At 36.8% G+C, this 21,096-nt stretch overlaps 1 protein-coding gene across 1 annotated transcript; it reads right to left on the bottom strand.

Moving 5' to 3' along the window:
• Window positions 1-21,077, bottom strand: lrrc9 (leucine rich repeat containing 9). The gene is given in 37 exon segments (XM_051917009.1): window positions 1-237; window positions 324-480; window positions 571-703; window positions 793-918; window positions 1,317-1,385; window positions 3,376-3,593; window positions 3,727-3,863; window positions 5,647-5,783; window positions 5,950-6,058; window positions 6,166-6,296; window positions 6,973-7,095; window positions 7,262-7,482; window positions 7,662-7,839; window positions 8,096-8,236; window positions 8,322-8,447; window positions 9,141-9,332; window positions 9,957-10,076; window positions 10,242-10,445; window positions 10,543-10,667; window positions 10,742-10,885; window positions 11,654-11,789; window positions 11,901-11,981; window positions 11,983-12,019; window positions 13,535-13,714; window positions 13,803-13,934; window positions 14,019-14,170; window positions 14,311-14,466; window positions 14,549-14,731; window positions 17,045-17,115; window positions 18,758-18,821; window positions 18,901-19,041; window positions 19,263-19,324; window positions 19,327-19,398; window positions 19,401-19,479; window positions 19,674-19,736; window positions 20,051-20,138; window positions 20,220-21,077. Coding segments are annotated over 35 exon segments (4,443 nt in total). The 5' UTR covers window positions 19,731-19,736; window positions 20,051-20,138; window positions 20,220-21,077; the 3' UTR covers window positions 1-188.
• Window positions 21,078-21,096: the final 19 nt, after the last annotated feature.

Raw genomic sequence — 21,096 nt, 5'->3', positions numbered from 1 at the left:
TTGAATAGAAAACATATATTTAATGTCTTTGTTATTGACATAATTTCAAATAAATAAACATATTGTGAATTTAAGTCCTATTTAAAATTCAAAGATTAAGGAAAATATGTGTGAGCCTTAAAGAACAACAACACAAAGACCAAAGCTGAAATATATGACACACATAGTGTGTCTCTATGGCTCTGTTGTTACAGAGGAGGAGGAGGAGGTGGTCTGGGTCCACTGTGACACAGATACCTGTGGAGAATATCAAGATTATTATACCCTCTTATCCTTCAACATCGCATAAAGACCTGCGTGTGTGTGTGTGTGTGTGTACAGACCTGGTCTCGGGATCAGCATTAGAGAAAGTAGAGAGAACCCTAAATCCGGTCTGCTGCAGCGCTGTCATGTAGTGGCCGGAAGATCCTCTGATCTGCCTGAAGTTAACATCACTCTGAACTCCACGCAAGAGAGAGACAACTGTTCTCTGCTTTTTATCTGAAAACACACAGAAATGTGTACATGGTGTGCGTTTGTGTTTAGCCTACACATTTCGTGTGTGTCTATTTGTACTGTATGTATACGTACATTTGCTGGTATCGTGTGTGTCGTCCTGTTGATCAGGTATGTGTGTGTGTATTCCTGTACCTCTTAAAGGAGCTGGTCTGGTCACCAATGGTACCAAACCAGGTAGCGTCATTTCGGCACCTGAACTAGAACCCTACAAACATGCACAAAGTAATTGTCTCTATCTGAAGTATAGGTTTTATTTGATCCATTCAGTCAATATATATAGTAAGCATGAGCTACCTGTGCTTCATTGTTTAAAAGCTCTGCTCTGGTTCGTTCCTCCAGTGTGACCGTAATGCCATCCAGAACCTGCAGTGTAGACAGATGCAGTACCACTGGCGACCTGTGCAGTGATCGCCGTGCCACCTGCAAAACACATATGGTATGTGGTAGTGCAGAGTATGCCTAATTAAAGTTACCATGAATTCAAAATTGACAATTCTTTTTTCTTTTTTTTATGAAATATTGCTGTATTTATAATAAATGATTTATCTGTGCACATCATTATTTATTTATTTATTTATTTTATTTATGGGCCCTCCCTCCTAATCTTTAATTACGAAGAGGGAGGGACAACAAACCACAACCATCCAACAATTCATTTAATTCTTGATGGACAAAATCAAGTCCAGTTCTACATTTTTTTTTCTTGATCAAGAAGTCCTTTTACTTGGATATACGACACAATAGGGAAGAAAAGACTATTGCAACTTCTCTCTCTCTCTGTGTGTGTGTGTGTGTGTGTGTGTGTGTTTGTGACTCACTGGATTGCCCACTACAGACAGTTCTATGAGAGAAGGGAGCACATCCAGTTTCTCCAGCTCTGAAATATCCTGTAACACAAACAAAAGACACATTAGTTTCTAAAGATGCTTTTGATACACTCATACTACATCTACACATTTACAAATAAATAACATTAGCTATTATATGCTTGTTTTATATGCAATATTTACAGTAGCATTCAAAAGTTTAGGGTCAGTAAGATTTTTAAAGACATTAAAACAAGCAAAGATGCATTAAATTGATCAAAAGTGACAGTAAAGAAATTTATAATTTCACAAAAAAGACTTTCTTTTGAACTTTCTATTTATCAAAAAATCCTGATATATATAATCCATATATAAAAGATATATAATAAGAAATGTTTCTTGAGCACCAAATCAGCATTGGTCATTAGAATGACTTCTGAAGGATCATGTGACACTGAAGACTAGAGTAATGATACTGAAAATTCAGCTTTGCCATCACAGGAATAAATTACACTTTAAAATACATTAAAATACAGAAAAAAGATATATTACATTGTAATAATAATAATAATAATTCACAATATTGCTGTATTTTTGTTTAAATAAATGGTTTGGTGAACATTCAAGACTTCTTTCAAAAACATAAAAAAAATCATACCAACCCCAACCAATTTTTATATATAATACATTTTATCTACATATATATTTCAGCTGGACTTTAGAAAATGTCAAAATGACCTACGACAAGAAACTACCATGATATTCATCATATTTATAAAAAAAAAAGAGGTGATATTTGTTCAATTAATATATTGGTCTATTTTGAAAAATGTGTTTGAAAACATTTTGTAAGAAGTGATTAAGGGGCATACACTCATAAATTCAAGGTGTGGAATTTTTGTTTATTTTATTACTTTTTACTTGATGGTTACACCACTTTATGGTTTTATTAGTCATTAAATCTAAATTTTAAAAAATACGAAATATGAAAACAACATTATGTTTTTTAGATTTTAAAAGATTTCTCTCTTTCTGCATCCTTAATTGTCCCTTATTTGTCTTTCACCCATGAATGTTTGTCTATTAAAATGATAAAAATGGAGTATCAGTGCTTTTTAATCTCAAATATTTTAACAGTTTTTGTTAATCATACGAAGAGGAGAATAAACAATGAAAAACAATATTCAAGATTTAGGAAATGGGCAGGACACAAGCAACATCAAATTAAAGATGTTTGTTAACATGCCATGTCAGAGATAAAGAAATGGGGAGGTGAATAAAAGATCAGTGAATCTCAAGAACACATACACAAACAAACATTCACACACCTCTGACCTTCAATCAATGTAAATACTGCTTAATTGTCCCCTTGGGCTGCTGTGCTGGTGCAGTAATAATGGCTGTCTGTAATTACTCTATATTCAGGGGCAGGCAAAAGGCAGAGCTCTCACAGGGCCTAACAACACTAATACAAACACACTAAGTGACTGAATTACTGTAATTTAGTAATTACAGTAAAACTGCAGCCACACACATACAGATAGATGAAAATGGAGAGGTGAATAATAAGCAAGCCTCAAGCACTCAAACTTACACACACATTTTCAATAGGGTTGAAAGTAACAGCGTTCCTACGTTTCTTGGTAGATATAGGCTACTACATATGAGGCTAATGAAATCATGTGTAACCCTGATCTGCCACACTTATATATATCCTGTTAATACAATGAATTACACCTATCATAAGATTAACTATATATGACAGATATTCCTGTCTACCTGATGAATGTTGACCAAGCTACTTGTATTTATTTGATCTAGAAATATGCCATGACTCAATGTTTTCATTGTTAGCAAGGTTTTTACAATGGTTAAATTATAAATGAAATGGATAGTTTCCAGCTTTTTCCAGCATAAAACGAAACTATAGTGTGTTTCACACAAGAAGTCAGTTTTTGTCATTTGTGGAGCTTTACAGCTTCATGGCTGTAACTTTGTGTAGATGTTTATTGTGTATCTGTATTATAAGTACATGTTTATTGTGTATTTTGTGTAGATGTTTTTTGTGTACCTGTATTTTGTTCATGTCTAAGAACAGCCTCCGGAGCCCTTTGAGAGGCTGCAGGTGGTTTAGTTCACGGATGCGATTCTCTGCCAGGTGCAAATCCAGCAGAACTCCCTGTCCACTGAATGAGTTCTCACTCAAAGATTTAATTCGATTTCGATCCAGAACCAACTCACGTAGTTTTCGTAAACCATCCAATCCATCTACCTGACTAATATCATTTCCTTAGAGAAAGAGAGAATATATACGTATATCATAGTAAATTGAACTAAGTGACTCCGACTCTACAGTACACATATTTCAGTATAGATATGATTGCAGACAGTGATGAATAGCTATACAGGAGAAGTATGCAACCTTGTAGGAACAGTGCTCTGAGGTTAGTCAGCCGGCTGATCTGTAGATTGATCAGGTTGGATATGCCATTATGACCCAAATGCAAAACCTCCAAACTGGACATCAGAGGCTCCAGATTATCACCAGTTAATCCCTCCCTACAAACAAAGAGAAGGAAGAAAGGAGTGGGATATTTCGAAAGGAAGTGAGAAAAAGCAAATGAGAGGCAAATGTAGAAGTGTGTGTCGTCCAGAAAAGTACAGCACTTACACACTGCATTAAAGGGTTAGTTCACCCAAAAATAATTATTCACCCTCATGTCATTCCAAACCTGTAAGACTTTCGTTGATCTTCGGAATGCAAATTAAGATCTTTTTGATGAAATCTGAGAGCTTTCTGTCCCTCCATAGACAGCCTACGCAATTCTTTGATGTTTAAAAAAGTTCATAAAGAGATAAAACTAATCCATCAAGTGGTTTAGTCCAAATTTTCTGAAGAGACACGATCGCTTTATATGATGAACAGATTGAATTTAGGCTTTTACTCACATAAACATTCATCAGCGAACATAAACAGAAGCTCAACTGAACATGATTGACACATGAGAACAAACCTCTTCCGGAAGCTCAAACATGCTGCGAAACACATGAGAATGAACCTCACTGGTTCTCGCATGCGTCAAGCAAACATGCTTGAGATTCTGTTTACCACAACTGATGTGAATATAAGCTTAAATTCAATCTGTTCATCATATAAAGCGATTGTGTCTCTTCAGAAAATTTGGACTAAACTGCTCAATTCATATGGATTAGTTTTACTATCTCTTTTTGAACTTTTTCAAGCGTCAAATTTTCAATTGCATAGGTTGTCTATGGAGGGACAGAAAGCTCTTAGATTTCATCAAAAAGATCTTAATTTGTGTTCTGAGGATGAATGAAAGTCTTAGGGGTTTGGAACGATATGAGGGTGAATAATTAATGACAGAATTTTCATTTTTGGGTGAACTAACCCTTTAATACCATATGCAGTCAGAGGCGTCATCTCCATTCACACGCCCCCTCAAAATTTTGAGCCAAATGGATTTTGAATGCAGCTTCCAAAAGACAAAAATTAATAATATTTTTACATTTGATATGATCACATAAGTGGCACAGCATCAACTGATAAATTCAAATCTGCATTCGTGCTTTGGCCAAGTGTGGGTCTCTGCAGTTTGGAGTAATTGACCTGGCGAAAGGTAGGTGCGTGCCGAAAGGTCTTTACAATCAGTCACGAAAGCTGCCTGTTAGTGTGTGGGGTAGGGTTAGGGGGTTAGTTTCTGTTGTAGCAATTCACCTTTCGGCACGCCCATCACTCTGGCCTGCAGCTGCTTTGGCTGGTGCTGAACCAGAGACAGATGCACTCACTTATCATGTATTACAGTCATAGATCACAACTGTTGAGTGTTTTCAATGATATAATATTAATTTTATGTTTCTGATATTTAAATACACATAGTACAAGCAAAAAAAATATATAGTTTGTAAAGTACACACTGATGTCTGCAAGTGGCAATAATAATCTTTTGAAATATAATTTGACATTGTGTTTTACTGATATCAGATATCACACTGTATATGTAATTATACAGTTTACTTTCATGTCTTTTGGGAGAAGTGGATGAATTTAGCTACGCGTTGTAAATCCGACAACCCATTGGTGCCCCCTCAAAAATACTAAGTGCATGACGTATATAGAGTCTGTTAATAAATATGACTGTCACTCCCAAAACTTTGCAGCATAAGAAGATGTGAGTTATTCTCTGAATTCATTAAGACATTCATTTACTGCTGTTTGGGAATCTTTCATTACATGTAATTGTGATGCTCCCTAGTGGTTAAACAAGATACTACAGTAAATAACCCCAGTGGATTACGATGGAGTGATGGTGTATATGTGTACCTGCTGGGCCTGCTGTTCAGCTGCCCATATCCACTGGAACTGACTTTATGATAGAGAATCTGTTTGTTGCTCATGTGACTCTGAACTTTTTGACGTTGCAGAATTGACTCAATGTGGTTATAGCTCAGAGACAACACCTGCAAAGACCACATACACAAACATAAAAACATGCAAGTATATGTACATAGATGCACAGTGGCTGTTAGTATATAATGGTATTATACTATTCCGAACATAGCAAGTAACATAGACGAAGACAGACATAAGTGTAGTAATTAATCTCTGTCCTAAACACATACATACCTTAATGTTGGGCAGGAAGATCAGACCGCTGAATGAGGTGAGGTTATTGTGTTCTAGATTAATACTCCGTAAATTAACAAACAAATCAGCAGGAACGAGATCCACCATCCTAAAACACACAGAAAAACAGAAAACATAAAGAGTGAACCAACACATCCAATCTTGTTATGTTGATATAATTCTGATTGTAGCATTATAGTGAGAGTTGAAGTGAACCTGACTGAGCTGGACTGCAGGTTGAGCTCTGACAGTTCCCTGTAGTTGGAATGGCCCAGCTTCTCGGCCACCATATCTGCATTGAGTCGCCCTTCAAACACATCTTTAGCAGTTTCTGATTCACACGTTTCCTACACAGACAAGCACAGACACGTTTGTATTTGTAAAACTTACACTACTGCTCAAAAGATTGGGGTCAATACATTTTAATCAGCACAACTTTTTTTTTTTTTTTTTTAACATTGATAATAATAAGAAATGTTTCTTGAGCAACAAATGAGGATATTAAAATGATTTCTGAAAGATCATGTGACACTGGAGTAATGGCTGCTAAAAAAAATTCAGCTTTGCCATCACAGAAATAAATTACATTGTAAAATATATTGTATTTAAAAGGAAAATTGTAATTGTAAAAATGTAATAATATTTCACAATGTTACTGTTTTATTGTAATTTTGATCAAATAAATGCAGCCTTGGTGTGCATAGGAGACTTCTTACATACCCTAATCTTCTTATCAGTGGTGTACATAAATATGAAGAAATAGAAAGGAACAGGTCACCCAAAAATGTCATTCCTCGTAACGATCCCTGTCCCTTTCATTCTATGGAAAAGAGCAGCTCAGACATTCTGCAAAATGTCTCATTTTGTATTCCACAGAAGTAAGAAAATCACGAGTTCGGACCAAGATGAGATGGTGCAAGTAAATGATGACAGAATGTTTATTTTTGGGTGAACTGTTTATTTAAAGCATTTTAAAGAGTACATTCTTATTAAGACAAGCACTACACATTTTTACATATTTACCACGGCTACTCCATCCAGTGCTTTGAGAGATGGCAGATGGAAAACCATGTATATTCTGTAGTTCTCCAGTTTGTTCACTAGGGGATTCCCGTACAGATCCAGAATAATTAAACTAGACAGTGCCTGAGAGAAACAGACATTGCATCACCACCACACTCTAACTCTATTCACTTCAACATTCCCCCACCTACAGCAAATTACACTGTTGATGGATTCTCATCACCAGGATCTTTGAATGAATGCTTTGAAAAAATCATTAATTGCACAAAATGCTTTAAAATCTCCTGACCTTTAAGTGGTATATGTCTCGGGTGGTGCTGATATCATTGTTGCCGGCATAAAGCTCGAATAAGGACCGTGACCTCTGGAGTCCATGCAGAGAAGAGATGATGTTGTTCTCGACAGACAGGAAGTGAAGGTTGGGTAGCCGGTCTAATACATCCCCGTCTAAACACTGTAGGTGGTTGCTGTTAATGCTCAGACGCGTCAGACGATGCATCGCACACAAACCTGCCACACACCAAACAAACGAGAGAAAAAAAGAGTGTGATGAACTAATTAAGGTTATATAACACAGCTTTATTGCTGGTTTTATATTAAAACTAACTGATACAGTAAAAGAAACCGAGAGAGAGAGAGAGAGAGAGAGAGAGAGAGAGAGAGAGAGAGAAAGAGAGAGAGAGCAGTACCTTCAAGTCTACTGATACTGTTGTTGTTAAGGGAAAGTTCCTCCAGTAGCAGGCAGTGTTCCAGACCCTCAATTCGGGTTAATTCATTATCGTCAAAAGAAGCCCAGCGAAGATTCACCAGCCGATCTAGATTACTGAGCCGGGTCAACCGCTGACCATCAAGATTCAGCGCTGTGATCTGATCCCAAACGGCAAAGTATATTATTTAAAGGGATGGTTCACCCAAAAACCCTCATGTCATTTTGAACCAAAAAAAGTTCAAAATGACCAAAAAAAGAAAAAGCACCAAAAAAAGAAAAAAAAAGAAAAGTAGTGCATAGAACAGTCATACAGGTTAGGAATGACATGAAGATGAGTAAACAATGACTTAACCCTTTGAATTAACCCTTTCAAATGTGTGAGAGGATGAGAGAATGTGAGTTTATATGTCATACTTTGGTGGTCCAGCCTGACTCAAGCTCTTGCGAGTGTTTCCATGGAGACGGGCTGATCTTTGTGAGCAGGTGTGCTGTAGAGAGCAAACTCAGACTGCGGGGACGTTCACTGTCAGTCCGAGAGTGGGTCATCAGAGATGCCTGCACACACACATACACAAACACGTTCCTAGACAAATGTGGACACAAATTTTAACATTAAGTATAATGTCCAGAATATACATACATGGTTGATTCTAGATCGGGAAACCACTTGAACAGCAGCAGCCGCTTCTTCCTCCATCACTAAAACATCATCCAAATGAGTGAGAGTCTTTAGTCGGCCGAGAACCACCATCCGCACACACTCATTCTGCAACACACAAGTGAAATGCATTTATATTCATATTTAAATGTAAACATAAATTAAATACTCATACCATGTCAGCAGGACAAACTTGGTTAGTGATTACAACGGTGAATTGTGGGTGTGTATCCCATTCAAATGTTTGTGGGTAATTTTTTTTTTTTTATGTTTTTGAAAGATATGCTCACCAAGACTGCAGTACCTACAGTAATACTGTGAAATATGGTTACAATTTAAAATAACTAATCTATTTTAATTTATTTTTATAATGTAGTTTATTCCTGTGATGGTAAAGCTGAATTATCAGCATCATTACTCCAGTATTCAGTGTCACATGATCCTTCAGAAATCTAATATGCTCATTCAGTGCTCAAGAAACATTTTTATTATAATCAGTGTTTAAAACTGCTTAATATTTTTGTGGAAACTGTGATCACTTTTTTTCAGGATTCTTTGATGAATAGAAAGCTTAAAGGAACAGAAGTTAACAGCCTCTGAAATATAAATCTTTTATAACATTATAAATGTCTTTACTGTCACTTTTGATCAGTTTAATGCATCCTTGCTGAATAAAAGTATTCATTTTGTTTTAAAAAAAATGGTATTCTAAGTTTTGCCTTGGTCATTCTACATTTGATCTTGATGCTTCACGTTTTCTACTGTCTAATATGAAGATCAATCAAATAAAGTGACTTGTACCCTGTGCCAAGGATTGTGCCGTGTGTCCAGTCGAAGCAGGGCCGGGGCATGTTTACGCAAAACGTTCATGTCATCCCTGACTTGGGTCAACTGATTCCAGCGAAGATCCAGTTCTATAAGTCGACCAAGTCCACGCAAACCATCCAGAGAAGAAATATGGTTAAAACTAACATCCAGATACTCCAGATTTGGCTAAAGGATTGAGAGAAAGACAGAGGGACAATGAAAGTCAAAACTCTCCGTTTCATATTCAATGAGAAAAAAAAAATAGACTTAATACTTAAGGACTTAATATTATTTATTTAATTGGTTATATCATGAAAAGCATTTTTTTTTGTATGACAGGTGGTTAAAAAAAAGGTGGCTTAAGGTGTGGTCACATTTACCAATGTTTGGCATATTTTTGCAGGAGAAATTCTGTAATTTCAATAGTAATCTAAGCAATCAGGAATTTCGCATTAGGGCGAAAGATTTACCATCAAATTAATTTGGTCATGCAAATTTGCGAGTTTGCGACCAGCAGAAAGAGGGCTTGAAAGTGACTTCTGTGTGAGCTGTGCTTCATACATTGCTACACAATGAATTTGTCTGCACGTTTTGCTGACATTTCACTAATGTGACCACACCTTTAGTGATATGAACGAAAAAGTAATTTCAGAGGCAAATGTGGAATGCTTTAGAGGCAAATGAAGACCAAGAATGTGTATTCGGCCAGTAAACAGGGTCAGTTTTGACTTTTTTCATGTTGCCTTTAAAAGGTTAGTGATAATGTCATGTTTAGAAAAAGGTTATGAATGAATAGGATGATCTCATCACCATGTGTGAAATATCGTCCAGATGAGCGAACTCGTTGAAGCTAAGGGTCAGATGCTTCAGAGCCGTGAGTCGAGAAATCTCAGGCAGTTTATTCAGACTGTTGCCATGAAGATTCAGCACCTGTATGTGAGGAAATATGTCAATAAAATTAATATACTGTCAGGATCCACCACTGGTCTTACTATTCAGCCGAAACAAACAAAATAATTGATTCAAGATTCACTAACTGACCAACTTGCTACAAATACATGGGTTTATGTGTGTGTTAGGTATTGTAAGTCTCACTGTGATCTGACTGAGGATGTTTGCTCTGGCCACCATCAGTATGGATTTCTCATCTAGGCTGAGCATTTTAGGGTGGGGATTCAGGATGGGTTCCACATTTAATGCCTCCTCATCCAGGTCCAGCTCAACACGTGACACAGATGGAGCATCAGCGGGGGATGTATGAGAACTGGACAGGGAGCCTAGAAAGGGCTGGGTTGTGTCCTAGAGAAAGATGTCATTAGATAAAGATGGTTTGATTACTGAATAATGCATTCTGAAGGACATAATGGTGGATGGTGTATTACTATAACACATTTACCTGTGATATGTATTCAAAGTCCACAAGGTACTCTGGCATTACCATTTCCTGGTCAAAAATGTACCACAGTTTCTGCTGCTGTCTACAGTCGCAGCTGTCTGGCATGCTGGAGGGACGCAGCACGTCTGATGAACAAAAACACACACATTGAAGACACTGAAGACACATTTCTCTGATGAGTACACACATTCCAACTCACCTGTTTGTGCAGTTTGATTTTGCTGTTTAGAGCTAGTACTGAGATAGACAGAGTTTGCTTTGGGGTAATGATGACAATCTATTGGGCGACCCTCCTTCACTGCAGCACTGCGGCCCAGGAACACTTTAGAAATGATCAACTGTCCTACAAACATACACATATGCATAAAAGCAAACACATTTAAATATCAGTGACATTATTGAGTTATTCATCATTGATGTACACTACACCAAGCAACCATTCAAAAGTTTGGGGTCAGTAAGATAATTATTTTTTTCAGCAAGAACGCATTAAACTGATCAGTTTATAAAGATATCTATTTCAATCAAATGATGTTCTTTTGAGCTTTCTCATCAAAGAATAAAAGAATCAAGTATCATGGTTTCCACAAAAATATTAAGCAGCACAATCGTTTTCAACATTGATAATAATAAGAAAAATTTTTGAGCACCAAATCATCATATTAGAATGATTTCTGAAGGATCATGTGACACTGAAGACTGGAGTAATGATGCTGAAAATTCAGCTTTGCATCACAGGAATAAATTACATTTTAAAATATATTAAAATAGAGAACAGTTTTTTTCAAATTGAAATATTATTTCACAATATTAATGTTTTTACTGTATTTTTGATCAAATAAATGCAGCCTTAAAGAGCATAAGAGACTTTTTATAGTGTATATAATTTGGTATTGAATTATAAATTAAATTAATTGTATTGTACAATTTCTGTGCCACTAGAGTTTTTTCATTGGGCTGACTGGGGCAAGAGCTACCTGCTTGTCCAAATAAGGGATATGGTCATTATTATTGTATTTTTGTATTGTTTGGTGCTACTAGTAGTGCAGTAATCACATTAAATTTAATTAATTAAACTAATTAAATATAAACGTTCTGAGTGAATCCAGACCGTGTCTGAAGGGAAGAGGGTCTGCAGGGCTACTTCCCGAAGTTGAACAGCTCTTCTTCTGCATGAATGCCATTCGCAGTCGATCAGACACACTCACACTGTTAGAGAGGGGGACGGCTCTCTCTCTGCCTAACGCCTGAAGGCAAGACACACACAACCATGTTCAAGGTGATGGGTGCTTTTAAAAACAATACAAACAACAGAAACTCATAACCACTCCTCACTGAGCTTTAATGGGGTTTTGTACCTTATATGCATCAGCAGTTTTAAAACCATTTTCTGGGATTTGTAGTATCTCATCACTTTCACAGGAATGTTCTGGATCAGGGCACGTAGAACAGATACTCCATGCAGCATTTATAGTTCCTGTCACACACACAAATGATAACTCTGCAGATACAGACAATCTCTTCCACAGACATTGTGCTGTAGGAATCAAATCTCATGAAATTAAAAATCGATATGAGCTATGAATATGGATTATTAGGATATGGATCTATTTTTTTATTCATGAATATAAAATTAAAAATATAAGAATATATTTTGAATCAGCCAAGAAAGATTTTGGAGGGTTTCTCTAGTCCTAAATGGCATGTATTGAACCTGAGACAATGCTCACACTGTTTAAGTGTGTTTGGGGACAATACAAAAAATTTAACTGAAGACATCCTAAGGTATATATACGCTAGGGGTGTAACGGTACATGTATTCGCCCCGAACCGTACGGTACGGATGTCACGGTTCGGTGATTATGAATATTGGTCAGTCACAGGCGATCCACACTCCAATCCAGAAGGGGGTACGCGCGGTAACGCATTGTAGCTTAACCACTTTTAACCAGCATTAACCACTAATAATCGCGGTAAGCTCTGTGTTTTTGTCACTTTGTTTTGAAATTCGATTTTATCATGAAATTCAAACAATAAATGCTGTTTTGACGCTTTTTGATGTGGCGTAACAGACGCTGTATAGGCGCCTCAGTTCAAACGGCAGTGCAGAGTGCGAGTGAATGCGATCATCCCTTCCCTTCCTCTTCACTACTAGTTACAGAATGAATATGAATGAACATCTGAAGGTATGTTGAAAGATACAGTACAACTTGCTAAAATGTCAATAAAACAGCTTGTAAACAATGTTACATTTACCACAGAAATGCCATTCAGTGTCCACAGCTTGTTAGTTCGCTAGAGAAATGAACTCTTTCGCTAAATATATGCACTATATTAGGCTATATTTTAATTATATTTTACTTAACCTGTTAGTGATGTCTAAATTATTTAATGTGTTTAAATAAATCCATCATGAAGACAAGTTTTGACAATATATATATATATCATTATGCATGAGAACTGGGACTGGGGAATGTGCTTAACTGTGATAAGAACTATGTTATTTTGAAAAAACATGACAACACAAAAAATCTTAATGGCCTGAAAAATGATTTAGGTTAATATGTGACCTACACATGTTCTTGATGGATTTTGTGACATCTCTACTCATTTTATTGGTGCATACTGAACTCAAAAATAGCATAAGACAAAGTTGCAAGTTCTAATCTGACTTAGCTATCCGATATGAAACCTCTGGGATTTTATAGATTATCAGTCTGTCTGGAAACAAAGTCCTCTTTAGAATAATCTGTATTTATCTGTAATAATCTGTATTTATAATTTGTGTGGTCTGTTTTCCTGGTATCAATTTCAGATGTATCTGCCCATAAACAATTAGTAAAAAAGACAAGAAATTGACCATATATTTTGCATGTAAGTCAGACTGCCTCGTTTGGCTGTTTTTGGCCAAACTAAGTTGCAAAGTGGACAAGACTTTATGTCACTATAGTAAAAAGTCAGGCTTTGTGAGACTAGCATCTGACTGGCTCACTGTGAGAAGGGTGAAGACTCCTGTCTGCAGATCAGAGAGTGCACTTTGTCCTGGAAGCGTTGCCGCAGGGCTCGGTTATGAATACGGATGATTCGATTGATCTTAATGCCAGTGATGTGCTGAGGTTTATAATCCCACACACAGAAACGAGACAGCAAAAGATCGTAACAGGACGTGAACCTGAGAGAGGAAGCAAATAACAGTACAGATCAGTAATCCTGCATGTTGTGTATTTGTACAACAGATCTTGTATACATATTTGGGGTACCACGGTTCGCTGGTGTTTCCCTCCTCAAAGCGAATGTTCCCCACGGTTTCTAGTTCCAACAGCAGGAAGTGCACCATCATCTCCTTTCTATCTGAGGCCAAAGCTACATTATGCTGGTGACATGACACTACCCTGAGAAAAAAAACAAAACACAGACATGCAAAACCTAACAATAATCATGAACACAGGTTTACTTATAGAAAGATACACACTCACTCCTCCAAACGCCGTTCCCAGAATTTCAGTCGGCATTTAAGAGCATCCAGTTTGTGCTGCAGTCTCTGCTCATGACGAAGGTCAGAGGTCAAATCTTCAGGTTCTCCTGACTTCTTCCCAGAACATTGCACATGGGACAGCTCACACTTCAGCTGCTCACAGAGGGTAAGTGTGATTTATTGCAAATACTCAGCTATAGTTTGGGGACAAATTTGTGCCCAGAAGTTGAATATGGATTTGAGGATGTCTTAATTTGGGGAAAAAAGCCCATCTGCATACTGTATATACTCACATTTCTGAGCATGCGTGCTAGCACTCGTATTCTCTCCTCTGGTAGTTGTATCTGGTCTCTCCTCTGCTGCCTGAGCTTGGCTTTGAGTTCATCAAACTGTCTTTCCGCACAACGTACCCGCATGGTGTAATACATAATCTTCTTCATGACTGTAGACTGATGGACAATAACATGTTCCCATAATTCTCATCTCTTTGGTTAACCCGAAACCAGATGCATAAAATATACATTCTCTCACCTCTGCAAAGTCTTTGAGATGTTTGCTGGAAATGTCATATGTGTCCAGGCACTGCAGGTGTGGCATGTGATATATAACATGTATGTAGTAATTATAGAGCAGACACAGCGGGTTTGGAATAGATTGAGGGTCCTTCAGACTCAGGTGCCTCAGTCGTTGCAGCCGAGTCAGATGGGTCAGTTCCTATAAGGAAAACAAGAATTGTACAAATTTCACATACTATTTGTTTTTCTTTCAAGAATCGGGAATATTCATGAAGATGAATTATTTTTGTAAATTAACCAAAACAACTGATATTCTACATCACTATTATTACACTAAGCATCACCATTATTACTCATACTTATGGTATATGTGTTTACACTATGGGCATGAATCACGATGGTGAACGTGATTTCACTAAGAACAACATCTTTGTTGATCCTGGAACAACATTCCAATCAACCAATCAGATTTGAGGGACAAGTTTACAGTTTATGTCAAGTTTAGGTTAACAACCAGGGAAAGGTGCTTCTACGTCAATGTTATTTACCTATTTTTTCCCTCTGATTTTAGGGATAAGTTATGGGTAGGGTTAGGTTTAGGGGTAGGGATAGGGTTAGGACTAAATTTTCGGACAGGAATGTTGTTCCAAGATCAACAAAATATGTTGATCCAGGAACATGTCTTACTTGGCAAAATCCCGCTGAACATTATATTGAAGGAGGGACCTGAGCTGTATTTAGGGACCAGAACGGCTTTATAGAGTCTTGGCTTTTTTGACCTGGGCCGGTAAGAAACCACCTAGCAAACACCCGACCACCCTAGCAACCCGTATAGCAATGTACTAAATATCCTTAAGAATATCTTTGTAACTGGCAACCACTCAAAACACTGTAGCATCAAGCTGGCATCTTTTGCATAAATGTATAAATCCTGTTTGTTATTGTTATTTTGCTATTAATATTTATGAAATAGGAAACTTTTTCTACACGTTCGACATTAAATGGAAGTGTATTAGTTTCCCATTAGCCTCAAATTTTAGCCTGTTCACCTGAACAATGAGCCCACAGACGAACAGCACAAAAAGCACCATACAAACACCTGTCAGCTTGTGTCATGATTCTCTGTGTGTTAGACAGAAAGAGCTGTGAAGAACCATCAGACAAACAGAGGAGCTTTCAATCACCCGACTCACACAAAATAACAAAGGCTCCCATTTTAGAGATGCACACCCTATTCAGACCCCACACCACTTGAAAATGAAAATATTTATGTTATTGAAAAAGTGCCTCTTTTTCCTCTCGTAAAGGAGAGACAGGTGAAAACTGCTTGGGCAGAGATGTCACATTATGATAATGATGCGAATTGTAAAGGTAAAGCTTGAATCTTGCCATTCCTGAAATGATCAGGTCTCTCTGGGGTAGTTGAGAAAGTAGGGAGTATGCACAGAAATAACAGTAATCAGATCTATAGTCAGCAGGAGAGGGAGAATGCAATAATGGCCTGTTGATATAGGCCTGCAGTAATAACGGTCTGAAGGCCAGAAGGAAATTATTACTCTGTAATCTCGTACACAAACAAACAAAATGGGCTCTACACAAAGGGCAATCAACAATCTGATAATAGAAAACTCATGAAAATTTGATTTTTACAGAAAATGTGAGTGGTACTTGCCCATGGAAAACTCGCTGCCACAATGTTAGGGTGTGGGTATAGGATTTTTGGCCTGTTTTATTGTACACCATAGAAAAAGTCATAAGTTGGATTTCTTGGAAAGGTAACCAATACACAGCAAAACCAAATATTATTATTAATCATGAAACCCTAAACTAAATTTTCTGAGTTATGCATGTTTAACATCAAAGAAGACAATGTGACCATCCGTTTCTTTTAACTGTAGGAGAAAACTAGTTAATTTTAAGCTTTTTTTGCACTATTTTCATCTTCTGGGTTTAAATTTGTCTTTGCGCCAATGTCACAGGATGTAATGTTTTCTTGTACCATAGTACAACGATGACTCATAATTATTCATGAGACTGCATGTCCTTATCCTATGAGAAGATGCCTCACTTAATTATTCACAACAGCACGTGTTGATTTCCTATATGACAGGGAAAAAAAGGCCAATTGACTTTTTGTCAATGGCATAGCGATGTATAAAGCGATGTATAAAGTCACTTTCAAACCAAGCAGCTTTCTGTTGGTCAGCATGGCAAATCTTCGTGGGGAATCTGAACATGAGTGAAATCTGGAAGGGAAACTTTTTTACCTTCATGTTAAACTCTCTATCTTATTCCTATTGAAATGAATGAATTTCACTTGCAAAATTTCACCAAGCAATGGAACATGTGACCGCACCTTTAGGGTTAAGGATTTAAAGGATTAAGGATTAAAAATTTAATTAAGTATGAGCAATAATAGGAGGGTTGCATTGGTAGCATAGGTTAGCAAATAATATTGATTATGATACAGTTAATTAAAATGGCAGGTTAAATAATGTTATATTTCTCATACCTTGAAGGAACTGATTTTGTTCCCTGAGAGGTTTAGATTTTGGAGATTGATGTTGGGATCCAGGCTATGACCTCAGAGATAAACATGTTAAATATTAGAGTATTTAGCAATAGAGTTTGAATATCTATGTGTATTCTACTATTATAGCGGTAAACTTTTGTTCTAAAATTGCCAAAATGTGGTGTTTTACAACCCCAATTCCAGAAAAGTTGGGACATTTTGTCATCTGTGATTTCTTAATTCTCTTTGACCTTTATTTAACTGACAAAAGGACAAAGAAAAAAAAATCCAATGTTTTCACTGGCCAAATTAATTGTATTTTGTAAATATAAACAAATTTTGATTTTGATGGCTGCAACACACTCCAAAAAAGTTGGGACAGAGGCAAAAAGTGAAAAGATTATAGAATATCGAAGTTAAACTGTTTTGAAACAGTCCACAATTAGCAGGTGAATTGGCAATAGGTGAGGGTATCGTGATTGGGTTTAAATCTACCAAAAGCTCAGTCTTTGCAAGCAAAGATGGGTCATGGCTCACCACTTTGTGCCTAATTTCATGAGAGAATTGTCAAACAATTCAAAAATCACATTTCTCAATGCAAGATTGCAAAGTATTTAGGTCTTTCACAATCTACCATGCATAATATTGTGAAAAGATTCAAGGAATCCAGAGGAATCTCAGTCTGTGTAGGGCAAGGCAGGAAACCTCTGTTGACTGTGCGTGACCTTCGAGCCCTCAGATGGCATTACATGAAAAACCGTACTTGGGAGTACTTTGGAAAACCGTTGTCACTTAACACAATCTGCCACTGCATCAAGAAATGCAACTCGAATCTCTTACGCAAAGAGAAAGCGATACATCTGTTCAATGCAGAGATGCTGCAGAGTTCTCTGGGCTAAAGCTCATCTCAGATGGTCCAAAAGACAGTGGAAATGTGTGCTGTGTTCAGATGAGTCCACATTTGATCTTGTTTTTGGGAAACACAGACATTGAGTTCTCAGTGCCAAAGACGAAAGGGACCATCCAGACTTTCATCAGCGACTGGTGCAAAAGCAAACATCTGTCATATGGGGGGAATCAGTGCAAACGGCATGGGTGACTTGCATTTTTGTGAAGGTACCATTGATGTGGTGGCATATACTAGGATTGTACAGAGACTTGTACTGCTATCAAGATGACATCTTTCCTGGGAAGCAAGACAATGCCAGATCTCATTCTGCACGTGCTACAACAGAGTGGTTTCTTAGAAACTCTACACCATAGAAGGGATGTACTTGACTGGCTTGCCTGCAGTCCAGATCTGTCTCTTATTGAAAATATTTGGCCCCTCATGAAAAGGCGAATCAGACAATGATGAATCGATGACCACAGCTGTATTGTATCAGACGAGATTGAGCAAAAACTGCAACAATTAGTATCCTAAATTCCCAAACATTTAAAAAGTGTTATTAAAAGGAAAGGTGGTGCGACAGTGGTAAACGTGTCTCTGTTCCAACTTTTTTGGAGTGTGTTGCAGCCATCAAAATCAAAATATGTTTATATTTACAAAATACAATTAATTTGTCCACTGAAAACATTGAAAATCTTTTCTTTGTTCTTTTGACAGTAAAATAAAAAGGTTAAAGAGAATGAACAAATCACAGATTCTTAATTTTATTGCATTTTACAAAATATCCCAACTTTTCTGGAATTGGGGTTGTACAGTGGACCTACCAAGAGTCTCAATAGCATTATCAGCAAGATTCAACTCCTCGAGGTTTACAAGTGAATTCAGTCCCTGTGAATCAAGGTGTAAAACACAAATATTATACTTTGAAATTCTATTTACAGTATGTCCAGACATAGACATAGGCTACCTGTATGTCAGTGATCTGGTTCTTATTAAGCCACAGAACGCGAAGGTCGACCAACGTCTCTAGATTTGAGATCTGCTGGATGTTGTTGTCATACAAAAATAACTTTTGCAGATGCACACAGTTATGTAGGCCTGAGATCTCCTATAACACACAAACAATAACAAATAGGTCAAAATAAACTAGATTTATTTGCTCATTTTCATCTTAATTAGAGTAAATCAATCAAAGAAAGCATACGAAATTAACAATGTTAGCAAAATTGCAAAAAAAACATTTTGTAATCAGACTGATTTCCAAATGAAACACCATAAAACATTTCCAGAAATATTAATACATTATGCCAAATCTTTTCAGTAACTTACATTAAGTTTGCACTCCACTACCCATAATTCTCTGAGGAGTGGACAATACTCCAGGCCCTGATTGAGCTGATGCTTTGGCCTACAATAGTGAGTCTGAACAGTCTGGGGAAGAGAGAAAGTCCCACCATGCATGGAACCCAGAGAAAAACATCTCCAGAACCGTTTCTCCACTCCCCTCCTGACACACCTTCTCATAGCAGAGTCCATTAGACAGACACTGAGGGAATGAACAGAGCACAAACCCGAGAAACCTCAGCAGTGACCAGCACATGTGGCTTAGATTAGAAAACAAAACCTTGAGAGCAAATTGCACATTAAGTTCCTATAGTTGAAGCTAATGTTGATTAATCAAACTTTAGACAACCCACAAAACCCAAGTAAATCACACTTTTAAATAAATACAAAACTCACCAGCTCTTTTATAATTTCTTCATCTGCAGTTAAACTCTGCTTTTCATTCTGTGTCATGATCTCCTTAAAAACAGTATTTTTCATTCAACAAATGTAAACTATTTAAAATGTAGTCACTAATTCTTTACTGAACATTACTAAAATTGTACTGTATTTACTAAACAGTATAATAAAATGCATTTCTATCAGAAGAGTGCAAAGCTGATACAGATTCAAACTTCTACAATGCTGCAAAAACTTTTTACTTATATATGAAAATAAAAATTCTCGCACAAAATCTCTCACAAAAATACACATTCTTATTTTTATTGCTATTTTTTTTTTTTTTTTTACTAATTGTAGAAATGCATATTTATAGGCTACTAGAAAATCCTCACCTGCTTGTGTATGTCCGGCTGTATACTAGTCCAGACAAGAGACAGGCAGGTGACCAAGTCAAATTCCTTCACACTCCATGATTTAGAACTACAAATCCAACAGATCGGTTAGCTCTCTTTCCAGCATAAAGTTTAACAGCTGCATGATGCATGTCAATTGTAAACATACCTTCCAACAGTGAGAACATATCAACTCTCCAGTACCGAGCCGCACTTGTAGTGATTTTCCTTTTTATTTTGGTCACCGCAATGTTTACATCAGGCCGTTGCTAAGGAAGCGTGGCTCGCCGGTGCTAAGGAAGCACTGTTGGAATGTGTTGCTGTTCTCCAGCAGACGGTGCTAAAACACCGGATCACGGTACAACCAGCTCACTGTACAATACTTCTGTTTTAGCCAACTCTGACAGTAAAACTTCATCAAATGAGAAAGCGTTGCAGGGCAATGTGCATTTTCGGAACGAGGTTTAAATGCGATGCTTCTCGTGGTATGGCGTCTTGATAGAATTAATCCGTGTTTAAATTTTTATTTGGAATTTCACAAAATTAAATCGTTTGTAATGACACGTTTAAAATTATGTATGAAAAAAACGTACGTTTCCATACAATAAAGAACAAAATAAATAAAATAAAATAAAAATAATATACTAATAGTAATAGGCGTACAGTCTTTGGTAGCCCTACTTGCCTAATTCCTGACCAAAAAACAAACAAAAAACAAAACAAAACAAGACATCTCTCCCAGCCCAAACCCAGAACCATATATGTATGCGTAAGAGTGGAGCATAGAAATAAAAGACAAACTAATAATCACAATTCTGAAGAAAATAAATAAAAGGGGAACAACATTTTTTCGTATTTAGAAAAGTTTGTTTTTAGAATGTCTTCCTAAAATTAATCCAAACTTAACCAATTTTGTCCGATTTAATGCTAAATAAATACATCGCTCATATAAAATATTTAAATAATTAAAATTTAAATAATAAGCTATAAAATAAATTAGCTAATGTCAATAACCAGGAAAAAGTCGTGTTTATTAATCATTTTAT

The sequence above is a fragment of the Ctenopharyngodon idella genome, chromosome 13 (assembly GCF_019924925.1).
Source record: "Ctenopharyngodon idella isolate HZGC_01 chromosome 13, HZGC01, whole genome shotgun sequence".
Taxonomy (NCBI): domain Eukaryota; kingdom Metazoa; phylum Chordata; class Actinopteri; order Cypriniformes; family Xenocyprididae; genus Ctenopharyngodon; species Ctenopharyngodon idella.
The sequence above is the reverse complement of the archived record's forward strand: the minus strand, read 5'-3'. Positions and strand labels throughout refer to the sequence as shown.